Here is a 23829-nt window from a genome sequence, read left to right on the forward strand (position 1 = left end):
TTGGCTGATAACTGGTTTGGGATGATGAGTGACGCTAACAGTGCAGGTTCAATTCCCACTCCAGCTGAGGTTACCAAGAATGACACACCTCCTCAACGTCTCAACTCGCCTGAGACGTGGTAACCCTCAGGTTAAACAACCGCCAGTTGTCTCTCTCTTTGATGGTCTTGTAAGACTATAGTGACTTTTACTTTGAGAATGTGTTCTACTGTTTCTGAGAATGACATTTGTGCTGTTACCTCTGCTCACAATAATTTAATAAGGAGAGTTTCATTACAGATTATCTCATGAGCCAAGTGGAAGGTCTGTATGGATTACAATGGTATGGTGATCCATGACGATGCTCTTTCTGGTTACATCCAGCAATTCTAGAATCACATGAGGAATTTGAAGACTTTGGATATCTGTTAACATCTGTGAAAATGTACCCTGATAATATTCTATGGGAATCATAGTGATTCTATAAAAACGGATGACAACGCCGATGATATTGCTCAATGGATTTTCATTTTCATTTTGGAGAATGCATAAAACAGGCAACTGAATCAATATCACCATGTTTGCACTATTATCCAAGGGCAAAATTACCTGCAATTGCTTCTGAAGAGGAGGGTATTTTATAAACTAATAGTTCTGAAGGGGTTAACGCTCATGCTACGTTAGCTCCACCAATTCTACTGATGTCACACAGTCTGTGTGGTGGTATAAGGAGTTTGACTCTAGGAGGCAGCAGATGTATCTGAGCTAACCGCTTATGGTCCCAGTAATTATGAAAGCAAAATATTGCAGACACTGGAAATCTGAAAACAAAAACACCAAGAATGCTAGAGAAACACAGTAGGTGTGGCAGCATCTGTGGAGAGAAAGAAGGTTAATGCTTCAAGACTGGTATGATTCTTTTTCAGAACTGAACAAGAGTGATGCCAGAGTCAAAACCTTAAATCGCTTTCTGGCCACATATGCTGCCAGACCTGCTGAGTTTCTCCAGCATCTGTGTGTTCACCCTAGTAATTATGCCTGGCCAAATGCATTTGTACTTACTTCTAGGATGCAAGAAATCTTCTTGGGTTCTCAGAACAGTGCCTAGAGTCATAGAGGTCTATAGCATAGAAAAGAGCCCTGCAGTGCATTGCCATGTTCAAAAACAGCCACCTAACTATTCCAATCCCATTTTCCAACCCTTGGTCCATAGCCTTATATGCCTTGGCATTGCAAGTGTAATACTTCTTAAATGTTATGAGGTTTTCTGCCTCTACCACCCTTATAAGCAGCGAATTCCAGATTCTCACCAACCTCTGAGTGAAAACAGTATTCCTCACATCCCCTCTAAATCTCCTGCCGCTTACCTTCAATGTATATCTCCCAGTCACTGATCCCTCCATCAAGGGGAAAAGTTCCTTCCTGTCTACTCTGTCTCTGCCCCTCAAAACTTTATATATCTCAATCATGTCCTCCCTCAGTCTCCTCCGCACTCTCTCCAGTGCTACCACATCCCTTCTATAGTGTGGATTCCAGCACTGCACTCAATACTCCAGCTATGGCCTAACCAACTTTTTCTTCAGTTCCAGTATAACCACCCTGCTCTTAAACTCTGTGCCTGGGCTAATAAAGGCAAATATCGCATGTCTTCTTAACCACCTCTATCTACCTGCCCCACTACATCCCGGGACTGGTGGCCATGCACATCAATGTGCCCCTGATCCTCCATGCTTCGCAGGATCCTATTCTTCATAATGAATTCCCTTGCCTTGCTTGTCCTGCCTAAGTGCATCACTTCATATTTATTCGGATCAAACTCTATTTGCCACTAATCAGCCTTTCTGGCTAGCCCATCTATATACTCCTGTAATCTAAGGCCATCCTCCTGATTATTTAGCATCCCAATAATTTTCTTGTGATTTTACTGATAAACTCTCTTACATTCAAGTCTGACTCATTTATACATACCACAAACAGCACTGTCAACACTGATTCCTGCAGAACCTCACTCAGACACAAGCTCCCAGGCACAGAAGCACCCCTTGAAAATCACCTTATGCTTTCTTCCACTCAGTCAATTTAGGATCCAATTAGCCAAATTTCCTTTGGTCCCAAGGGCTCTTACCTTCACTGTTGGTCTCCCATGGGGGACTTTATCAAAAGCCTTGCTGAAGTCTAAGTAGACCATATTTCCCTCATCTATGCACCTGGTGAGCTCTCTGAAAATTTCTAGCAAGTTAGAGAGGTATGGCATCCCCCAAACAAAACCATGCCCTCTTCTTGATTAATCCCAGTATCTCCAACTGCAGATTAATTCTGTTCCTCAGAATTGCTTCCAATAGTTTCCCCACCACTGATTCTAGACTGATTGATTGTGCCTCTTCTGTAAATACTCTGAAGAGTTTTATGCTTTACCACTGACGAGTGGATAAGCCAAAGCTAAAACAATGACAAATAAGGATTGGTGTCAGCAAGCTACCTTAAAGACCCTTACTCAGTACCACATACAGTAGAGTGGCGAATACTACAAGGTTTCAAGAGTAGTCTTCTGGAAAAATACCACAGAAGGGAAAAATCTGATAATTAAGATGCATAGAGCACAATCGTATCTTCTCCCTGCCAAAAATAAACTAGTCCTTCCCTTACCTGGTGTAATCTGTAGATGTTCTTTGTGCAGATCCATTTGCTGCAGCAACATCAAGTATGCTGTAATCTCTGGTAAGCCATGTTAAGAAAATTAAATGTTCAGGAAAGAACATACTTCAATATTAAATATACACTTACAAATAAAAAGCCTTTAAACTTAAGGAGGTTATTCTTGGCCTTGCCTGCAGAGCCAAAGTGAGGCAGTAAAGGAACCCATGAATTTGCTGTTGTGAAAGCAATGACCATGTAAGAAGTCTTGAAGACCAGAATTTACTAGTACTCAGGTGGGAGCAGCGAGATCTTGGGGGGATGGGGGTGTGCAAGGACATTATAGTGGAGAGGTGCAGAATGGCTCCTGAAGTGTTCCCACCACTGAGGCATTTTCCTAGCGGTGGGATTGGAAGTGGTGTGCCAGTTCCAAGAGGTGAGCAACTGATTTGCACGCTGAAAGACCCTATTAAGAGCCCTTTCATTTCCAGATGTCCACCACATGGGGAAACCATCAGCTGCTCCAGAGCTTAGAAAGCTTTCTCTACTTGTAGCATGTTAGTTCTGACTCTAACGTAGCTTTCTCCTTCAGACAATCATTGATCCATGGCATATTTTCAATATTTCAAATTGTTTTTACTTCAGCTTTCCAATATTTAGGAGTGTGCTTTTGATCTCACCATTTGAAGTTTTTTTTGTCTTTTCAGATAAGTCTTATGATAGGGAGTGCAAGTGTCTTATCTTTGTTTAGTTATTTCTGTGAATACCAACTGCATTAAACTATTTGGAGTGTTTCCATTTGCACATGGGATTTTAGTCTAAGTTGATGATTTTCATGTTGAGTCCAAGATAATTTGGATCTTGACTTATTATTTAGGGAATCTAGCCAGGAACTTATTTTTGAGAGAGCTATAAATATATTAAACCACACTTTGGAATGGAGAATCTTAAACTGACCATGATGGACTTTCTTATTACTTGAATTCATTAACTTATGTTACTTAATGAGCACTAATGTGAATACCTTAGCTTCATCTGTATGAAAATCAATTTATTTTGACATTTTCTTGGGATGTGGACATCAGTGGTAAGACCAGTATTTGGAGGCCATCCCAAACTGTCTGTGAGAAGGGCAATTCTACCATCTGTTCCTTATCACTATGACAGAAGTTAAGCTCGGTGAACATACCCACAACAGCTGCAAGCTAAAGTGTGTAATGGTTTAGAATCATAGAATCCCTACAGTGTGAAAACAGGCCATTCGGCCCATTGAGTCCACACTGACTCTTTGAAGAGCATCCCCCTCAGATCCATCCCCCTTACCTTTAACCCCATATTTCCCATTGCTAATCCACTTAACCTGCACATCCCTGGACACTATGGGAAATTTAGCATGGCCAATCCACCTAATCTACACATCTTTGGACTGTGGGAGGAAACCCAGAGTACCTGGTGTAAACCCATGCAGACACAGCGAGAATGTGCAAACTCCACACAGACAGTCATCCAAGAGTGGAATCAAACCCGGATCCCTGGTGCTGTGAGGCAGCAGTGCTAACCACTGAGCCACCGTGGCTCAGAAATCTTCTTTTGGATATTATATCTTATACACAAATACAAGTGAGGAAGCAGATTGTTGGCAGAATTTTGGTTGGTTCCACAGTTAATTCTTGGGGAAGGGATTTCTACTTATTAATAAATGTGATATGCTCCAATCCTTGATGTTAAGGTAAATGTGAGTACCTCATGGGGAGATGAGTGCTGTCAAGGAACATAAAGAGTCTGGTCTCAAAGTTACTTGCACTTTATGTTTGAATACAGCTAGAAGTGCAGAGAAATCATATTAACTCCACTGAGACCAGAATTTGCTAGCTCCAGGGTAGTCTTAGATCCCAGATTTGCAGTAGTTTTCCTCCATTCCAAAAAACAAACGTCATAGGCTCAGAACTACTAAATTCTAGGATTCAAACTGTCCTGGCATATGGTTAACAGCAAGAATGCCAAATTAGACAAGGCATTCATTCTTGTGATGAGCAAGTATGTTCCATATCATGGGGTTAGGGCTCAAGGTGAGAAACTTGGCCCAGGAATTCTGAAGATCAGAAACAGGGAGAGTCATCTATTCTTCGCAAAAATATTTTAAAATGGCTCTGAAGACCATAAAAAATAGGAATTGGAGTAGGCCATTCGGCGTCTCAAGCCTTCTCTGCCATTCAATAGGATCATGGCTGATTTGACATTCCTCATACCCTGTGTTTTTCCCCATAATCCTTGATTTCCTTACTGATCAAGAATCTATCTATCTCAGCCTTAAATGTACACAGGCATTCTGACCCCATAACTCTCTGTAGCAAGGCGTTCTAAAGACTCTTCTCTTTAAGGAAGAAATTCTTCCTCATCTCAGTCTTAAATTGTCCGCTTTTAATTCTAAGACCATGCCCTCTGGCTTTTGACTCTCCCATGAGAGGAAACATCCTCTCATCCTAGTGAACCTTCTCTGAACTGCCTCCAATGAAATTATGTCTTTCTTTACAGGGACCAAAACTGCTCTCAGTACTCCAGCTTGATCTCACCAGAACCTTGAACAGTTGCAGCAAGACTTCCCTACTCTTATACTCCAGCCCCCTTGAATTAAGGGCCAATATTCCATTAGTCTTCCTCACTTCCTGCTATACCTGTGTGCTAGCTTTGTGTTTTGTAAGTATTCCCAAGTCCCTTTGTGTTGCAGCTTTCTGCAGTTTTTCTCCATTTAAATAATATCCTGTTCTTTTGCTCTCCCTTCCAAAATGATCAACTTTTCATTTCCCCACATTATACTCCATTTGCCAACATTTTTCCCATTTATGTAACCTATCCATTTCTCTCTGTGAACTGATTGTTTCCCTCTTTCAAACTGCCTTTCCATCTATCTTTGTGTCATCAACAAATTTGACTTCAGTACATTTACTTCCTTTCCTCAAGTCATGAATATATGTTGTAATCAGTTGTGCTCCCACCACTTATCCCTGGGGAACCCCACTGGTCATGGGTCACCAACTTGAAAAGGAACCCCTCATCCCAACTTAATGTTGCCTGTCCATGTGTCAATTCCAATACACACCAGTATACTACCATCAGTACCATCAGCTCTTGTCTTATGACTTAAGCTTTTGTGAGGTGGTTTGTCAAACACCTTCGAAAAGTCCAAACACAACACATCTGGTTCCCTCGTTTCATTGTGTTGAAACCTCCTTGACAAACTCTAATAAATTAATCGGACATGATTTCCCTTTTATGAAGCCTTGCTGACTTTGCTGGATTAGATTGTGATGGTCCAAATTCTCTGCTATTACCTCCTTAGTAATTGATTCCAATACTTTCCCAACAATAGATGTTAGATGGTAACAATAGTTACCTGTGTTTTTGCCTCCCTTCCTTTTTAAATAGGGGTGTCACATTGGCAGTTTTCCAATCCAATGGTACTTCTCCAAAATTACATCCAATATCTCTGAATCTACCTCTTGTAGTAATTTAGGATTGAAGCCATCAGGGCTTGGGGACTTTTTGCCTTGAGACCCGCTAGTTTATCTAATTCTACTTTGTAGTGATGGTGGTGGTGCTTAATTTTGTCATGGGCTCTTTTGAGACAATGATCCATTCCTTTTTCAGGTTGGAGCCAGCCAGCAAACTTTACTGCTGCTTCTGACCGGGGTGGTGGTGGTAGTGGGGAAAGTTTGGGGTGAGTCTGAGTTCGGAAAGACTGGATGTACCTCCAGTTTTGAAGGTCTGTTCCTGGAAACCTCTTCCCAATGATCCCAGAAGTTCAGCTCAGCCTTCAGTCCAGTGTAACTGCTGGCATCACGCCTCTATGAATTTTAATGGGCCTCTGGTTCTTCTGTTAATATGTTCATGTTATGACCCGAAAAGTCTTGTGCAAATGAGTTTCTGCCTTTGCATTTGAGAGTGCAAAGAGGATTTAGAGCTTTTCCTAAGTTGTAAAAAGGCTGTAGCTCATTCCTATTTATCTCAACATTTTAGGGAAACAAAACATCTTGCTTCTGCACTATACCAGTTCTGCGGTATCTTTTACGATCATCACCACGCAAAAAACATGTACACCATCACTGAGAACTGTAATGCATGTTGCATTAGCTGAGGTAAGATAAGGCTAATCCTAACCCTATCAAAACAAAGTGAAGATTTGGTTCTCACCTGAGACTTGCACACACATACTTACCAGTAGGAACCACGTACCAGTATTCAAAATCGCCACCTCAGCCCAGCAGTAGTTCGAGATATTAAATAGCCACCAATTCTCATTATTAGTTAATCAGTTCAATGACCATTTAATACTGATTTTAAAAATAACTGTGGTTTTGCAGTAAAGAGACATTAATGTACAGATATTTCAAATTGGACTACAGAACTTCCTACCATATCACTTAAGATAAACATGGGCGTCCAGAAGATATAGTTGTTGTCATAATTAAGAAATATTTCCCAACAGTGAGACAGTTGTACATTAATTAATCTGAACACCAAAAATCTTTTACTAGACAATGCTTGGGAAGTTGGCAGTCAAATATCTTGATATAGAGAGTTGAGACCAATTAATTGAACAACTCTATTTTTCTTCCCCAAAAGACAGATGTAAAGTTGAAAGATCTGTAAAGTTAACAATCCAGTATAGGTGTTATTTTATTATTTAGCTATTTCAAGTTACAAGATATTTGCAATTCATTTCATAGGATACGTGCTGCACTTGATAAAGAAATAAAGGCACTTTGCTTTGCAGTAATGGATTGTTCAACCAAGACCTGGTTCAGTTTTGTTTTGCACTGTGGAGCAAATTTTTCAAAGGCCAGTGCAAATTCTGTGCTTGTTAGATAACCAGGTTCAGTCTCAGAATGCTGTTGGAGATTGGCTTCACACTGAGGAACATACAGGTAATATTCAAAGAATAAGTGAATCCCATTAGAGCTTAACGTGTAAAAGTAAAACAAAAATCACTCTATTCAGTGAAGATGTTAAAACTGCTTAAGTGGCATTTAATCTGAGAGTCATTCTTTTGCTTCAACCCATTCTGTGTTGGCTTTGGAATCTAGTCTCTCTGAATGTGCTAAAATTCTTCAATAGTGCATGGGTTAATTATTAAACCAAGCTGAACAAAATAATCTGGGGTGGTCTGGTAGTTTAGCAGTTAAGATAGGCTCTTCACAATCCTTTGCTCTGCCTGACCTTCAGAATCTGCCAGCCTCTCTGCCAATGATACAGTATTAAATTTTTTTTGACTCTTCCCTCCCAAAAACTGAAATTTTCTCAGACCAAATTAATTCTGTCTAATAAATCTTTAATAGTGGAGTTATCAGTCATTTAGACAGTTAGCAGTCTTTTCAGACCCATACCCACTTAGAGTGATGTTAATCCACCAAATCCACTTTATATTGCTGGCTCTATTACACTGTCAGATGTAAGAAAACAGAGCTTCAAACAAGTGTACAAGCTCACCACCATAAACATCTATTCATGAAGATCCAGCTGTTGCCTCATTTTTAACATTAATAGAGCCATTGATTATTAGGGGCCAGATTTCATCAGAGGTATGAATTGGGAGAGGCAAACAATTCCATATTTGAATCCTGCCTTCTCCACCTTCAATGGCTAGCTTTCTAACTTTCCTTCCTGGCCCACTGTGGATTTTCCATTGTGGATCCCTCTCCTCAGTTACTGTCCCCCTCTCATTCAAAACTGCTACCATTGTTCCTTTCTTAAAATCGCATCCTCAATCCTCCTGCCCTTACAATCTACAATCCCATCTTCAGACTCCCTCTGTTGTCCAAAGTCTGGAAATTGTGTGGCTTCTTTTGAAGCCAGATCTTTTGATGCGATTGGGCTCTGGAGAGTAGGTGTCAATCAGTCTGTTTTGCAAGGGTAGAGCAGGGAGGGTACTGTTAATTTTCCATTGAGGATATGAGTCACCTTCCTCCAGTCATGCAAGTAACTACAAATCCCAAAGATTGGGATGAGGTCTGCAGCCTTTACTATGATAGCCAAGGAATCTGCTCAATTACGCATGTATCAGCAGAGCCAACCACAAGGAATTAAAACCTTTGTTTTCTCCATTTCAGTCCATCTACTAACCACACGGATTGGCAATGCACCACAAACGCTTTATTCAAATATGCATTAAGTGCAGTAGGGGAGGGGAGATCAAGGCTGTGATATAGATAGAAACATTCTATTTTTAATATTGAAGTGTGCTGTTCATAAAAATAATCTTATATTTTATAAGTTAAGTTTGAAATATATGAGCAAACAGCAAGCCAGAATATTTAAGAACAGTATTATTCAAAGTTGTAGAATTATTTCGATTATAAAGGTCTTTTTGTTGAGAAGTACATTTGGAATGCTTTGCTAACATGTAAATATTGCACAAAGCTGCCTGATCTTTGACATACAATGTGCATGCCAGATTTATAAAACTCTGGAATAGAATTCCTTGTAGCTGTTTTGTGTGATGAATCTATATTCTCTTCAATCACACTCTAAATGCACAGAGCATTTTCGAGACAGTTCTGAGGATTGCACAGTTTGTATACATCTGTTCTGTCCTTACCTCTTTAAATAGTGGTTCAGAATTTGTTAAGATGAGTTTCAGAATATATTCCATCACAAGTGTTTTTGAAACACGTTTCTCATTGAAACCCCGATAGCTCATCAATATTGTCTCAATTTCATCATCCTATAAGATATGAGTCAATACTTCAAGTTAACTAACAAAAGAAATAATAACAAGGATGAATAAGGTTGTGGGTTGGGGACACTTTATTTTCTCCAATGTGTTTCTTACATTCGAACAGCTATCTCAACTGTCGCAATGGGGTGCTTTGCAATTGCTGGCCACTCATTTCACATTTGAGAACAAGTGGCCAGCTGATTGAAACTGTGTGGAGGGGTGGCTGTAGTGGTGGTTGCAATCGTAAATAAAGTGCATTTGAACATCATACATTGAAGATCGATGCACTCACTATCAGAGGCAGGAGGAGATCAGTTTTAAAAGCATTTTGCAGTCCAACTGTTTCACAATGCAAAGAGGTGACAATCTGCTAACTGAAGATTTTGGTTTCTAACAGCATGCTTCAGTTTATAAATTTCTTCAAGAATAAATTGCATTTAATTAAAATTTATATATCAGGTAATTGGGCTGGGTAAAGAATTAACATAACTCTACATATTGACTCTGTGCTCTGACATTGCTTATGATCTGTTGCTTACCATTTCTGAAAACAGCATCGAGACATTTCATAGACCTTTGTCGTAGCAAACCGCCAGCAATCGTTCTTTAAACACCAAAGGCACCCTAACCCTTTCAGTCATTCATTTTAACACACCCATTAAGATGAAGGCTGAACACATCTGAATGTTGCCAACAGTGTTCCAAGTTGCCACAATTTTCCATTTCAGTGGCAACCATGCAGTGCTGTCTGTCATTTGCACACCTCAATAAATTGCCAGCTCCAGCTAAACAAAACCAAGTTCTTTAGATAGCAACCATTGTGTACTCAATTTCTTCCAAGAAAATTTCGAAAGCAATAGTTCACTGTCCTTCCAAATATTGATTTCATAGTATTCTTCAGATTGGTCTTGTAGATGTAAATATTTGTCAATGAGAGACACCCAGAAAGAACAAGAATGTGACAAAACACACTTTGTTCATTGAGCAAATTGCCTTTTATCTTCAAGGTCACTAGAAACCTATCAATGGAACTATATTCTGACACATGGAGACACAGCCTGTCCAATTTGGAGCACAATAACGTGGTTAAGTCCTTCTTGCTTAATTAGAGAATAACGTCAAATTGTGGTTAAGCTGTTAACAGAGCAAGTTAAACTTTAACACTGCTAAATATTACGTGGATCTAAGAATGAACAGCATCGATTCACCACGTGATGAATATATTGGGTAATACTGTAGTGGTAGAAGCAGAAGCCAAGAAGGTGCCATAGAAATAGCGTTGGTGATTTGCTACAGCTCATCTTGTAAAGAATATGTACACCAACCACTGTGCACTTATAGTTATGGAGGTGAATATTTGAGGTAGGTGGACAGATGCCTAACAAAGCTTGCTGTATTGTTCTAGATGGTGTTGGGTTCTTATATGTTAGAGCAGGACTTATCCAACCACTTATTCCATGACATGTCTAATGTGTGTCTTGCAGATGGTCAAAAGGCCTTGTGGAATCAGGAGATGACTTACTTCAGAATACCAAGCTTTTGACAAGAAACTCAAGTACTCATGTGGCTTATCCAATTATGTCAGTGGAGACTTGCAGAATGTTGATGGCAATGTATGTCAAAGGAAGGTGGTTAGACTCTGGATTGCTTCATTATCTGAGGAACCATGAATGATAATGAACACTGCAATCCTCAGTGATCGTTTCGACTATCTGACCTCCAAATATAGGGAAGGTGATGAAGCAGTGGATGGAAGATGGTTAAGCTCAGATTCTGCTCTGCGGAATGAAGGAGTAATGTCCTGAGGCTAAAATGATAGGTCCCCAACAACCACAGCCACTTACTTTGTGATAGGTGCAAACCTCTTTACTTCAATAGAGATTCTCCCTGATTTCTCATTGACTTCAATTTTACTGGGGCTTCTTGTTCCACATTCTCTAAATGTGACCTTGGTATCAAGAGCAATCAGTCTCACTTCACCTCTAGAATTTAGTACCTTTTTCCATATTTGGACCAAGGTTGTAATGAGGCTGGGAGTTGAGTGGTCCAGATGGAATGCAATTTAAGTATCAATGAGCAGATTACTAGCAGCTAAGTTTCACTTGCCAGCGCTTGCGATAAATTTTCCATCACACTGCTGATGATTGAGAGTAAATTGTTGGATGATAATTATTGCATATTGCATCGACATTTTTGTGGAGAGACACATCTGGGCCATTTTCCATATTGTTGGGTACATGTCATGGCTATGCGAACCTAACAGTGGTCAGGACCAGGGGCGCAACATGTACCGGGAAATAGAGAAGGCATGTCAGAAAGGCAAGGTCACGGTGATCATGGGAGACTTCAATATGCAGGTGGACTGGGTAAATAATGTTGCCAGTGGATCCAAAGAAAGGAAATTCATGGAATGCTTACAGGATGGCCTTTTGGAACAGATTGTCTTGGAGCCCACAAGGGAGCAGGTTATTCTGGACCTAGTGTTATGTAATGAACCAGACTTTATAAAAAATCTTAAAGTAAGGGAACACTTAGGAAGCAATGATCATAATATGGTAGAGTTCAGTATGCAGTTTGAAAGAGAGAAGGCAAAATCGGGTGTAATGGTGTTACAGTTAAATAATGGTAATTAGATTAGATTAGATTACTTACAGTGTGGAAACAGGCCCTTCGGCCCAACAAGTCCACACCATCCCACCGAAGCGCAACCCACCCATACCCCTTACCTAACACTATGGGCAATTTAGCATGGCCAATTCACCTGACCTGCACATCTTTGGACTATGGGAGGAAACCGGAGCACCCGGAGGAAACCCACACAGACACGGGGGACAACGTGCAAACTCCACACAGTCAGTCGCCTGAGGCGGGAATTGAACCCGGGTCTCTGATTCTATGAGGCAGCAGTGCTAACCACTGTACCATCGTGCCGCCCACTAATTATGAGGGCATGAGAGAGGAACTGACGAAAATAGACTGGAAGCAGAGCCTAGCGGGGAAGACAGTAGAACAAAAATGGCAGGAGTTTGTGGGTATAATTAGGACACTGTACAGAGGTTCATCCCCAAGAAAAGAAAGATTATCCAGGGAGGGATTAGACAGCCATGGCTGACAAAGGAAGTCAGGAAATGTATTAAAAAAAAGAGAGATCCTATAAAGTGGTTAAGAGCATTGGGAAATCAGAAGATTGGGAAGGCTACAAAAACAAACAGAGGATAACAAAGAGAGAAATAAGGAAGGAGAGGATCAAATATGAAGGTAGGCTAGCCAGTAATATTAGAAATGATAGCAAAAGTTTCTTTCAACACATAAGAAACAAACGACAGGCAAAAGTAGACATTGGGCCACTTCAAACTGATGCTGGAAGCCTAGTGTTGGGAGATAAGGAAATAGTAGGAGAACTTTGCGTCAGTCTTCACAGTGGAAGGCATGAGTAATATCCCAACAATTAAAGGGAGTCAGGGGGCTGAGTTGAGTATGGTTGCCATTACAAAAGAGAAAGTGCTAGAAAAGCTAAAAGATCTTAAAATTGATAAATCTCCTGGCCCTGATGGGCTACATCCTAGAATTCTAAAGGAGGTGGCTGAGGAAATAGTGGAGGCGTTGGGTGAGATCTTTCAAAAGTCATTGGAGTCAGGGAAAATCCCGGATGATTGGAAGATCGCTGTTATGACCCCCTTGTTCAAGAAAGGATAAAGAAAAAAATATGGAAAATTATAGGCCAATTAGCCTAACCTCGGTTGTTGGTAAAATTCTAGAATCCATCATTAAGAATGAGGTTTCTAAATTCTTGGAAGAGAAGGGTTGGATTAGAACAAGTCAACATGGATTTAGTAAGGGGAGGTCGTGCCTGACAAACCTGTTGGAATTCTTTGAAGAGGTGACAAGTAGGTTAAACCAGGGAAACCCAGTGGATGTGATCTATCTAGACTTCCAAAAAGCCTTTGATAAGGTGCCACGCTGGAGGCTGCTGAGTAAGCTGAGGGCCCATGGTGTTCGAGGTGAACTACTGGTATGGATTGAGGATTGGCTGTCTGACAGAAGGCAGAGAGTTGGGATAAAAGGTTCTTTTTCGGAATGGCAGCTGGTGACAAGCGGTGTCCTGCACGGTTCAGTGTTGGGGCCGCAGCTGTTCACATTATATATTAATGATCTGGATGAAGGGACTGGGGGCATTCTAGCGAAGTTTGCTGATAATACAAAGTTAGGTGGACAGGCAGGTAGTACTGAGGAAGTGGGGAGGCTGCAGAAGGATCTAGACAGAAGAATGGTCCAGGAAATGGCTGACGGAATTCAATGTGAGCAAATGCGAGGTCTTGCACTTTGGAAAAAAGAATACAAGCGTGGACTACTTTCTAAATGGTGAGAAAATTCATAAAGCCAAAGTACAAAGGGATCTGGGAGTGCTAGTTGAGGATTCTTTAAAGGTAAACATGCAGGTTGAGTCCATGATTAAGAAAGCGAATGCAATGTTGTCATTTATCTCAAGAGGGTTGGAATGTAAAAGCACCGTTGTGCTACTGAGAATTTATAAAGTTTTGGTTAGGCCCCATTTGGAGTACTGTGTCCAGTTTTGGTCCCCACACCTTAGGAAGGACATACTGGCACTGGAGCGTGTCCAGTGGAGATTCACATGGGTGATCCCTGGAATGGTAGGTCTAACATATGAGGAACGGCTGAGGATCCTGGGATTGTATTCATTGGAGTTTAGAAGATTAAGGGGAGATCTAATGGAAACTTACAAGATAATACACGGCTTGGAAAGGGTGGACGCTAGGAAATTGTTTCCGTTAGGCGAGGAGACTAGGACACGTGGACACAGCCTTAGAATTAGAGGGGGTAAATTCAGAACAGAAATGCGGAGACATTCTTCAGCTAGAGAGTGGTGGGCCTGTGGAATTCATTGCCGCGGAGTGCAGTGGAGTCCGGAAAGCTAAATGTCTTCAAGGCAGAGATTGATAAATTCTTGATGTCACAAGAAATTAAGGGCTACGGGGAGAATGCGAGTAAGTGGAGTTGAAATGCCCATCAGCCATGATTGAATGGCAGAGTGGACTCGATGAGCCGAATGGCCTTACTTCCACTCCTATGTCGTATGGTCGTTTGGTCTAACAATTTAGCTACAGGTTTACAAACACAGACTTGCTTAAGAAACTCTGTAGGTCTGTCATGGGTGACAAAGGAAGTGGCCAAGATGGATCATCCATTCAGCATTTCTGCCTAAACATGGTTGCAAAAAGTCCTCTTGTACTCATATGCTGGGCTATACTATCATTGAGAAAGGAATGTTTGTGGAGCCTTCTTCTCCAGTTAGTCTTTTAATTTTCCAACAATGGTCACAACATGACATGACAGGACTGTAAAACTTGACCTGATTCATAACTGTGAAATCAATTAGCTCTGTCTACGGCATGCAGCTTCCTCTGTCGAGCATACATGTCATCCTGTGATGTGGCTTCACCAGACTGGTAGATCATTTGTGTTTGTGTGTGTGTGTGTGTGTGTCTATATACTTGGTGCTGCTCCTGACCTGATCCTGGATGGACACAGAAAGTTTTGTTGGAATATTTCCAGAACTGCTGTGCATCGTCCTTTTGTTCTCCTGCATAAAGGTCAGATCAAGAGGGTATAAAAGCATTGAGAAAGTGTTTTCCAAGAAAAAGAACCCACACTGCAGAAAAATACCTTCCTCATCGATCAGAAGCTTCTGATAGGAATAAACAACAGTTTGTTACTTTGGAACTGAGAAGGTTAACTTAAAGGCATCTTTATCCAATGATCCACTGGACTTGAGGGATAAAAGTCACTGATCACTATCGCACTTTAGGGATCGCACTTCAGAACTTTACTCCTAAAATTGAGGTCACGTTGACTATTAACTCCCTGCATCAATGCACTTTTATAGGAGCTAGGTTGTCCCTGTTGATCAGTGCACAGTACAGTGATGTGCATCCTCTATCCTACATTTTGATGTCCCTTGTTTGGTAACAAAGAGAAAAACAACCTTTCACTTGATATGAAACAAAAGATCTGAAGCATTAAGGACTTGGTCTTATGTACACAGGAGCACACTGTTCTGAGCATCAAGGAATATTACGAAGTCATAGAATAGCACAAAATAAAATATATTGATGTATCATCATGTTGTACAAATTAGAAAGGAACTTGTGAAGGAGGGAAGGCAAAAAAGAAAAAAAATCTGAAAAAAGAAAGAGAAATGATAACTCACTAATAATGCCCACAAACAGTCATGTCAGGGATAATAAGAGTATCTGAGAATACACAGTGACTTTACAATCCCAAAGCAATGGTGAGCTTGGGGTCTGGTGATGCTGCATTACAGGAAGTTGAATGAAGATCGCTGAAAGAGTCAATGTTATCTTATCAGCAACCAAGATCAGAGAGCATATGAAAGAGGACTAGAAATACACCATTTGGCCCCTCAAGTCTGAGCCGACATTCAACAAGATCATAATTGATCTTGTTTGTGTTTTCAATTCCACATTCCTATCTACTCTCAATAACTCTTGATTCCTCTGCTTAACAAGAATCTATCCAGCTTGATATTAACATATTCAATGACCTGCTTCCATCACCTTCTGAAGCAGAGAGTTCTACAATCACATGACCCTTTGATAGAAAAACATTCTCCTCATTTCTGCCCTGAAAAGGTGATTAAAAATTTTAAAACAATGTTTCCTTGTGCTGAACCGACACAAAAGAGGAATCATCCTTTCCAAAATCACTCTGTCAAGACCATTTTAGGATCTTACACGTTTCAATCAAATTACTCCTCACTTTTCCGAACTCCAGTGGAAACAAGCCCAGCCTGTGTAACCTATCCTCAGAAGGCAGCCCACTCATTCCAGGTATCAGTCTAATAACTCTCCTCTGAACTGCTTTCAAAACATTTACATTCTTCCTTAAATAAAGAGGCCAAAATTGCATACAGTGAGATGTGGTCTAGGTAATGCCATGTACAACTGAAGCTGAACATTCTTATTTCTATAATCAATTTCTTGTGTAACAAAGGAAAACATTCCACTAGCCTCCTTAATTACAGGCTGTATCTGCATACTAACTTCTTGTCACTGATGTACCAGAACACCTAAATTACTTTGCACCTTTAAATTCTTTAGTCATTCTCTGTTTATAAAATACTCTGCTATTTTATTCTTCCTATCAAATTGAAGTACATATTATTTCACATTATAGCCCATTTACTAGATTTTTTGTCAACTTATTCTACTATTTGTATATCCACCAGCAACTTCCTTATAACTTCTTTGCAACATATTTTCCTAGCTATTTTGGCATCTTCTGCAACTTTAGCTACCATGTCTTTGCTGCCCTAATTTATGTCATTGACTGTGAATTGTAAAAAGTTGTGGTCCCAGTCCTTGAGGGTTTGCTCACAAGAACACTGAACCCAGCAAAGTTCAGGCACAGACTGTCCCATATTACTGCCTAACTTTCCCAGGTATTGGTGTCAGTAGCCCATGAGCTGGAATTCACATTTTCTGCACCAATCTTTGTGCCATGCATTCATTTCTCTAATTCTATATACCCAATGCCAATTTTCATATGACTCAGGTAATAATCCAGTTATTATAAACTTTGATATTCTGCTTCACAATTTAGTGCCTAGCTCCTCATACTTTCTATGCAGAACCTCTTATCTAGTTCTATGTTGTTGGTAGTTACATGGACCATGACCACTGGATCTTCCTTCTCCAACTGTACATTCCTTTCCACCCATGAGCAGATGTTGAATCCTGACTGGACAGGCAACATAGCTGTCTGCACTTTTGCTCTTTGAACAGAGAACAATGTCAACACCTCTCATTGTACTTGCACCTGCTATGAATTCATCCCTTGTTGCTGCCCCACTTGAAAGGCTTTCTGTACATGCTGCCACGGTCAGTTTGCATACCCACCCTGCAGCCTCCACTCTCATCCAAACAGATTGAGGAAACCTCAAACATGTTGGGTGTTGACACTTCTGCCCTCTGGATCCATCACTCTCAGTCACATTCTCCTTTCTCTGACCATATCCTGAATGGCATGACTGCCTCCTGGTACAAATAATCCCTCCTGATGCATTGCAGTGTCTGCAGCTCAGTCTCTAGTTTGCAAATTTTAAGCATAGAAATGACCTTAACAATTTACCATACAGACATCAAATACTTCCTATCCTGTAGTATAGTAAAAAACCATTTCCAATCAGTACCAATAAATGTAACTCTATCTTTGACAGCCAGCAATGGGATTCCTTTCTTACCTTCTCTCAGTGGTGTAGTCTGCCTGTCTAGCGATCCTCTCTCTGTTTGCCACGTTAGGTGATGCAGACTGTCTGCCTCAGGGTCCTCACCTTCCATTCCTCAATGTAATTCTGAGTGGACTACATTTGTTGATTGCCAAAGTGTAAAGATAGGGCTTAATGAAAATGTGGAGAAGCTTCTGAGGTAAGTACTGATGCCACCATGACCACAGTGGTCTTTGTTAATGTAACACTAAGATGCTGGATCCTATACAGTTCAGAGCTGCTCTGTACTCTTATTATCTTTGTACAGTTTAACAATAAATAAAATTTAACAGTGTGAAATCTAGCCTGAATTTGTATCAGGAGCTGAAGAACACACACAAGAACACAATCAAATATGGTCACAGTGATAGAGATATCAATCTGAGGTAAACTCTGTGTTTCCTCAGATAAAGCGGAAGCTCACAAGGCAAGATTGAGCAACCAGGAAGCAAGATTGAACTACAAGGCAAGAGGATCCTCAGAAAATTTCCCAAAGACATTAGCGTGATGGCTGATTGACGTGAGGAAGCAGACAGAGGTGGTGACAGAGTGGTAACATCACTGAACAAGTAATTCAGAATGCAAGGTTAAAGTTCGGGGGATATGGGTTTGAATCCCATCATGACTGACAGTGAAACTTGCATTCAGTAAGAATCTAGAACAAAAACAAATCCAGCCTATTGACATCTAAGTAACTACTGTCAAAAAGAAATCTGCTAACCTTGCCTAGCCTGGCCTACCTGTGACCCCAGGCCCACAGTGATGTGACTGACTTTTAACAATTAGGGAGGGGTAATCAATGCTGGCTGAACCAGCGATGCCCACAACCTTTAAAATTAACAATAAAAAAACTTCCTTGGACACACTGAGGCTACTAGCCCCTTAAGAATACATGATAATCACAACCAGAATTCTTAGTTAGTCATTCTGAATGCCAACAACTTTAATATTAAATGTTTCCTTGATTCAAGATCAACCATCACTGTCTTACCTCCTACTGCAAAACAGTGCTGTGGGTGCATCTTTAAACTCACGTGACAAGGCCCAGGCCTTTGGCAGCATTAGGCTTTAAGCTCTATGTTGGCTTTAAGCAGCGCTGGTCTACAATGTTAAAGATTGTAGAGAGCCTACTTATATCTTAGAGAATCAAACTATAGTGATTGCAATAATGTCAGCCAGTGATCCTCATAGAATATGAGTTCTCTGACTGGGGCTGTTAACCTGGTCCAATCAGGGAGCCCTGACTGACAGATAAAAATAGTAATGTCTGGCATCCTGACAATCTGGAGAGCTGGCTCTGAGGGAGCTGGATCAGTGTCAAGGACTTTCCACGTGTAAATAAAGGGTGACTTGGTGACGGGATATCGCCCTCTGTGGAGTTATTTCAAAAACCAAACCCTTGTTAAATCAGTGGGCATGTGTGCAATTGTGTCTTCTACAGATGCCATAAGGCTTCCCATTTTATTGAGATGATTTCTGACTGGATGATGACTTCAGCTAAGAGGATGACAATATTCTATTCTGTGAGGAATTGCTATGAACAGCCGACACTCTATCCGAGAGGTTTTACTTCAGCATCTTCAGAAACAGCAGTGTTTTTTTCTAAAGAGGATCTGAATGACATTTTGTGAGGGTTTCCCACAATTTCCTCCACTTATTGAAGGCGCATGCTGAAAAGATTGGATGCCATTTTGTGAGGAACTTTCTAAGCTTTTCCAAAACTTTCATCAGCATTATGATCCTTTTCAAATTGTCTTGGAAGAATATGAGCCTCTTCCTTCTTCAGAAATTCCAAACCAGAAGGTGAACCCAATTGCAATTTGCCATAAGACTTCCTTTTGTCATATCCAGAAATAGATCCTGCGTATCTGACTCTTCGGTTCTTCATTAAGTATATCAAGATTCCTCTGAAACATGTCCAGGGCCAAGAAAGATCAGATATCTTCATGTCAATGTGTCATGATATCAGGTTTTCTAACTGGCAGCACCAATCAAGAAGTGTTACACACTGATGAAGTGGTGGAAGTTCCAATACTTTCAGCTTTAAGGAACTGTCACCCTTGGTATTTCATTCAGCAGTACACAAAGTCAGCCAGGTGAGTTTGTCCAAGAATACAAGCAACAGGAGACTCTATACATAAAGAAAAAATCTTTAGAAGTACTGAAGCATGAGAACAATGCTCCACTTTTGTATAAGAGTCGAGAAAATTCTTCAGCTTTATCTATCATTCTAAAGATGCTGTCTGATCTGACAGTACGTAATCCTAAAGTTCCCCTTTTCATCCAGAGTGTTTTGCTGAGATTCCAGATGCTCTCCAAACAGTCCTGATTAGGATTCCTACAGTGAAGGAAACAGTCTGAAGAAATTTTCATCAGTCCTTTGTCTCACAAACGTGATTGAGCTTTTTGAGAAAGTCATGAAGGTGATTGATGAGGGCAAAGCAGTGAATGTGGTTTACACTGAATTTACATAAGCATTTAACAAGGTCATGGTAACCTTATGGAAGGCTGATCCAGAAAATCAAATCGCATGAAATCCATGGTGAGTTAGCAACGAGGAGTCAAAATTGGCTTGGTTATAGAAGAACAGAGAGTAATTGTGGAGGCATGATTTTCTGTGGAGGTATGTAACCAGTGGTGTTCTGCAAGGGTCAGTGCTGGGACCTCTCTTATTTGTAATATACATAAATGATTTGGATGAAACTGTCAGTGGTCTGATGAGTAAGTTTGCAAATGACATGTATTTTGATGGGCATATGAATAGTGAGAAAGGATATTAAAGGATGTAGCAGGATATAGATCAGCTGGAAAGTTTGGTGGAGAAATGGCAGATGGAGTTTAACGTGAGATGATACATTTTGGGAGGTCAAATGCAAGAGGAAAGTATACTGTAAATGGCCAGACTCTTAAAAGCATAGTTATACAGAGGGATCTTGAGGTCCATGTTCATAGCTCCCTAAATGTTGCAACACAAATGGATAAGGTGGTAAAGATGTTTTACAGCATGTTTGCCTTCACTGATCAGGGGCATTGAAAATAAAAGTTGTCAGGTCATATTGCATCTGTGTAAGACTTTGGTCAGGCCACATTTGGAGTACTGTGTGTAGTTCTGGTCCCCACACTATAGGAAGGATGTAGAGTAGTTGGATAGGGTGTGCAAGAGGTTTAGGCAAAAGTGAGGACTGCAGATGCTGGAAACCAGAGTTTAGATTAGAGTGGTGCTGGAAAAGCACAGCAGGTCGGGCAGCATCTGAGGAGCAGGAAAAATCGACATTTCAGGCAAAAGTCCTTCATCAGGAATCTGCACAAGAGGTTTACCGGTATGTTGGAGTGTAATAGTTATAAGGAGAGGTTGGACAAACTTGGATTGTTTTTGCTAGAGTGTCAGAAACTGAGGGACGATGTGATAGAAGTATATACAATTATGAGAGGCATGGAGGGTTGGATAGTCAGAGTCTCTTTCCCAGTGTGGAAATGTAAAATATTAGGGGTTATAGGTTTAAGGCGAGAGGGAGAAAGTTTAAAGGAGATGTGTGAGGAAAGTCTTTTACTCTAGGAGATCTGGAACATGCTGCCAGAGGAGGCAGAAGCAGATATGACAGCAGAGTTTAAGAAACATTTATATAGATGCATGAACAGGTGGCGAATAGAGGGATATAGACCATGTTTAGGCAGATGGAATTAGTTTAGAATAACATCATGGTTGGCACAGACATGGTGGGCTGTTCAATATTCTAGGTAAGTGAATCAATGCTCTGAAGTCTTCCTGATGATTCACTCATCTCTTTATTGTAGAATTGAAAATGTGGCACATGATTCTCAAGGTGTTATTGCCCTGCTGTTATAATTGAATGGAGATATTCCTCAGCTCCTCTTCGATTGTGCAGCTTCACTGTGCAGCAGACTTTCATTGCCAGCTTTCTTCTTCAATAGAAGGTATCACAAAGAGGTAAAGGTAAATGATTCTAGTCAAATGGAAGTGGTACCCTTGTGATCAGCACTCACTTGATTTCATTCCAATGCAATAGCCCACTAGCCACCTGCCCCTTCAGTGCCATGAACATTTGGGAGATTGTTACTAATCCTCCACTTCTTGTTTCAGTTTCTGAATGTGTGCTTGCAGGCCAGCGTTTCTGCCATTGAGTATTATTTCAAATGGCCAGAGAATTGAAAGATCTCCACAATGTTTGAATCTGTGAGAAATGGACTTTATGGGGTGTTAGTGGGGTCAAAACTACGTTGAGCCTTAAGGGGAATTTCTTTAATTAGATGTTTCAGTTAGTAATGTTAAGAAAATATTTTTAGTACAAGACTGGCAAAGTATTTGGTGGGGGCGATGTAGTGATCAGGTTTAATGAATATCTGGATGAGGTAAGCAGTAACATGGGTGACCTCAGTCATTATAAGTTAATATTCCAGTAAGAAGTTGGACCCTGTACAGCAGGGAACAATCTGCTCTGTATCCTTACCATCGTGTGTTGTGTAACAGCAAAACAAGCTTAGAAGTTACTAAGAAGTCTGGCCTGAGCTTGAATCAAGGCCCAAAGAAACCACACAAAAGCATGGTGAAGCACAATTTACTAAGCTTACCCTGTGGGCGGCACAGTGGCTCAGTGGTTAGCCGTGCTGCCTCACAGCGCCAGAGACCCGGGTTCAATTCCTGCCTCAGGCGACTGACTGTGTGGAGTTTGCACGTTCTCCCCGTGTCTGCGTGGGTTTCCTCCGGGTGCTCCGGTTTCCTCCCACAGTCCAAAGATGTGCAGGTCAGGTGAATTGGCCACGCTAAATTGCCCATAGTGTTAGGTAAGGGGTAAATGTAGGGGTATGGGTGGGTTGCGCTTCGGCAGGTCGGTGTGGACTTGTTGGGCCGAAGGGCCTGTTTCCACGCTGTAATGTAATCTAGTAATCTAGTTGTCTTACAAAGCAACTTAACAACACTTCACTGCAAAACAAAAACAAAAAAAAACTGCTGATGCTGGAAATCAAAAAAAAAGGTCTGGTAGTCTGTGGAGAGAAAAAGCAGAGTTAACATTTCGGGACCTTTCTTTGCTGCAAACTCTGTGTAGAATCACTCTGGGAGAAGGTACATCTTTTTGATAAATGCCCAAGAACGTTAAAAAAATCTCAGCTATACCTTCACTTTCACAGAATAATTTGTTTTATTATATGTCAAAGCATTTGTTGCACATTGACACGTCGACAAGCCACAGAACTTGCTGTATATATCCAAGAAGGCTAAACTTATTGAATCTGATTCAATCCAAATGAGACATCAGCAAGTAAGACATTTGTTGCAGTTTATCCTTTTCAATGCCAACACCCAGAAACTACCCAGGTGAAAAGTAAAGCATATCCAAACTTAATTGTTTGTGCGTCATTTGGAATTTAATGGATCAGTGTCCTGGTGAAATTATTCATAATATTCCCCCAACGCAGTACACGCTCAACATAATTGACAGTTTGAAAAGATCAGTACAGGGCAATGTATAAAATTGTAGCTTAGAGGTATGATATGTGGTATTGATGAGTCTGTTTGAAGTCTGAATTAAATTTCAGTGGAAGTAATGAAAAAACCTGATGTAATTAATTTTCTGTACATTTCTACTCTTGTCAAAGTGATATTCTTCTGCTAATCTGGAAGAAGTAAAATCTGGCAGCAAAGAGTGAACAATGTTAAAACAGCCTATTCAATAATTACCATCTTTCAGTCAACAAATCTACCAATGATACCATTGTTTGTGACTACCATAAATATTCAAAAGACTTAGCCCATCCAAAATCTTGATCAGTTGTCAAATTATTTAACTATTAATATTTATCATGTTTTATCATTAATTTCTACTCAGTCCCTGACTTAAATCTTATTTTATGATGAGTAAGAATTTCAGGACCAATTTGGTTGAGAAATTTGATTTTCCCCAACACGTGGAGGAGTGAGCAGTGCACCGGCCGGTTTATTTGGTCCTCAGCAGCATCACAATGTCTCTACCCCAGCAGTCCACTTCCACCCATTTCCCCTCAACATGGAGACCTTCTACATTAAATTTTGCTGCCAACTATCCTTCCTTCCTGCCTGAACCCTGACATTACACCTTACTGATACCTACTGTGGTGCTCTGCATTCCCTGTGAAAGTCACATGGTGGCCACTGCAAAAAACACCACCTCCTGTAGCCTACCATGATCTCCAATGTCCC

At 40.7% G+C, this 23829-nt stretch overlaps 1 protein-coding gene across 4 annotated transcripts in view; it reads right to left on the reverse strand.

Annotated features, from left to right (window-relative positions):
- Positions 1-23829, reverse strand: part of LOC122561234 (uncharacterized) — a 297608-nt gene that overhangs the window by 7922 nt on the left and 265857 nt on the right. For 3 of the 4 annotated variants that reach the window (XM_087998832.1, XM_087998834.1, XM_087998833.1), the window contains 3 exons: positions 9209-9334; positions 7346-7523; positions 2626-2694 (listed from right to left, as the gene is read on the reverse strand). In XM_087998832.1, coding sequence (XP_087854958.1) covers positions 2626-2694; positions 7346-7523; positions 9209-9334 — 373 coding nt within the window. Of the gene's footprint in view, positions 1-2625; positions 2695-7009; positions 7258-7345; positions 7524-9208; positions 9335-23829 lie in introns of those variants that run through there. The other variant, XM_087998835.1, reaches the window with a different exon arrangement.

Source organism: Chiloscyllium plagiosum, unplaced genomic scaffold (genome assembly GCF_037043375.1).
Source record: "Chiloscyllium plagiosum isolate Xiang-an unplaced genomic scaffold, Cpla_swu_hap1 HiC_scaffold_22, whole genome shotgun sequence".
In the NCBI taxonomy this organism is placed as follows: Eukaryota; Metazoa; Chordata; class Chondrichthyes; order Orectolobiformes; family Hemiscylliidae; genus Chiloscyllium; species Chiloscyllium plagiosum.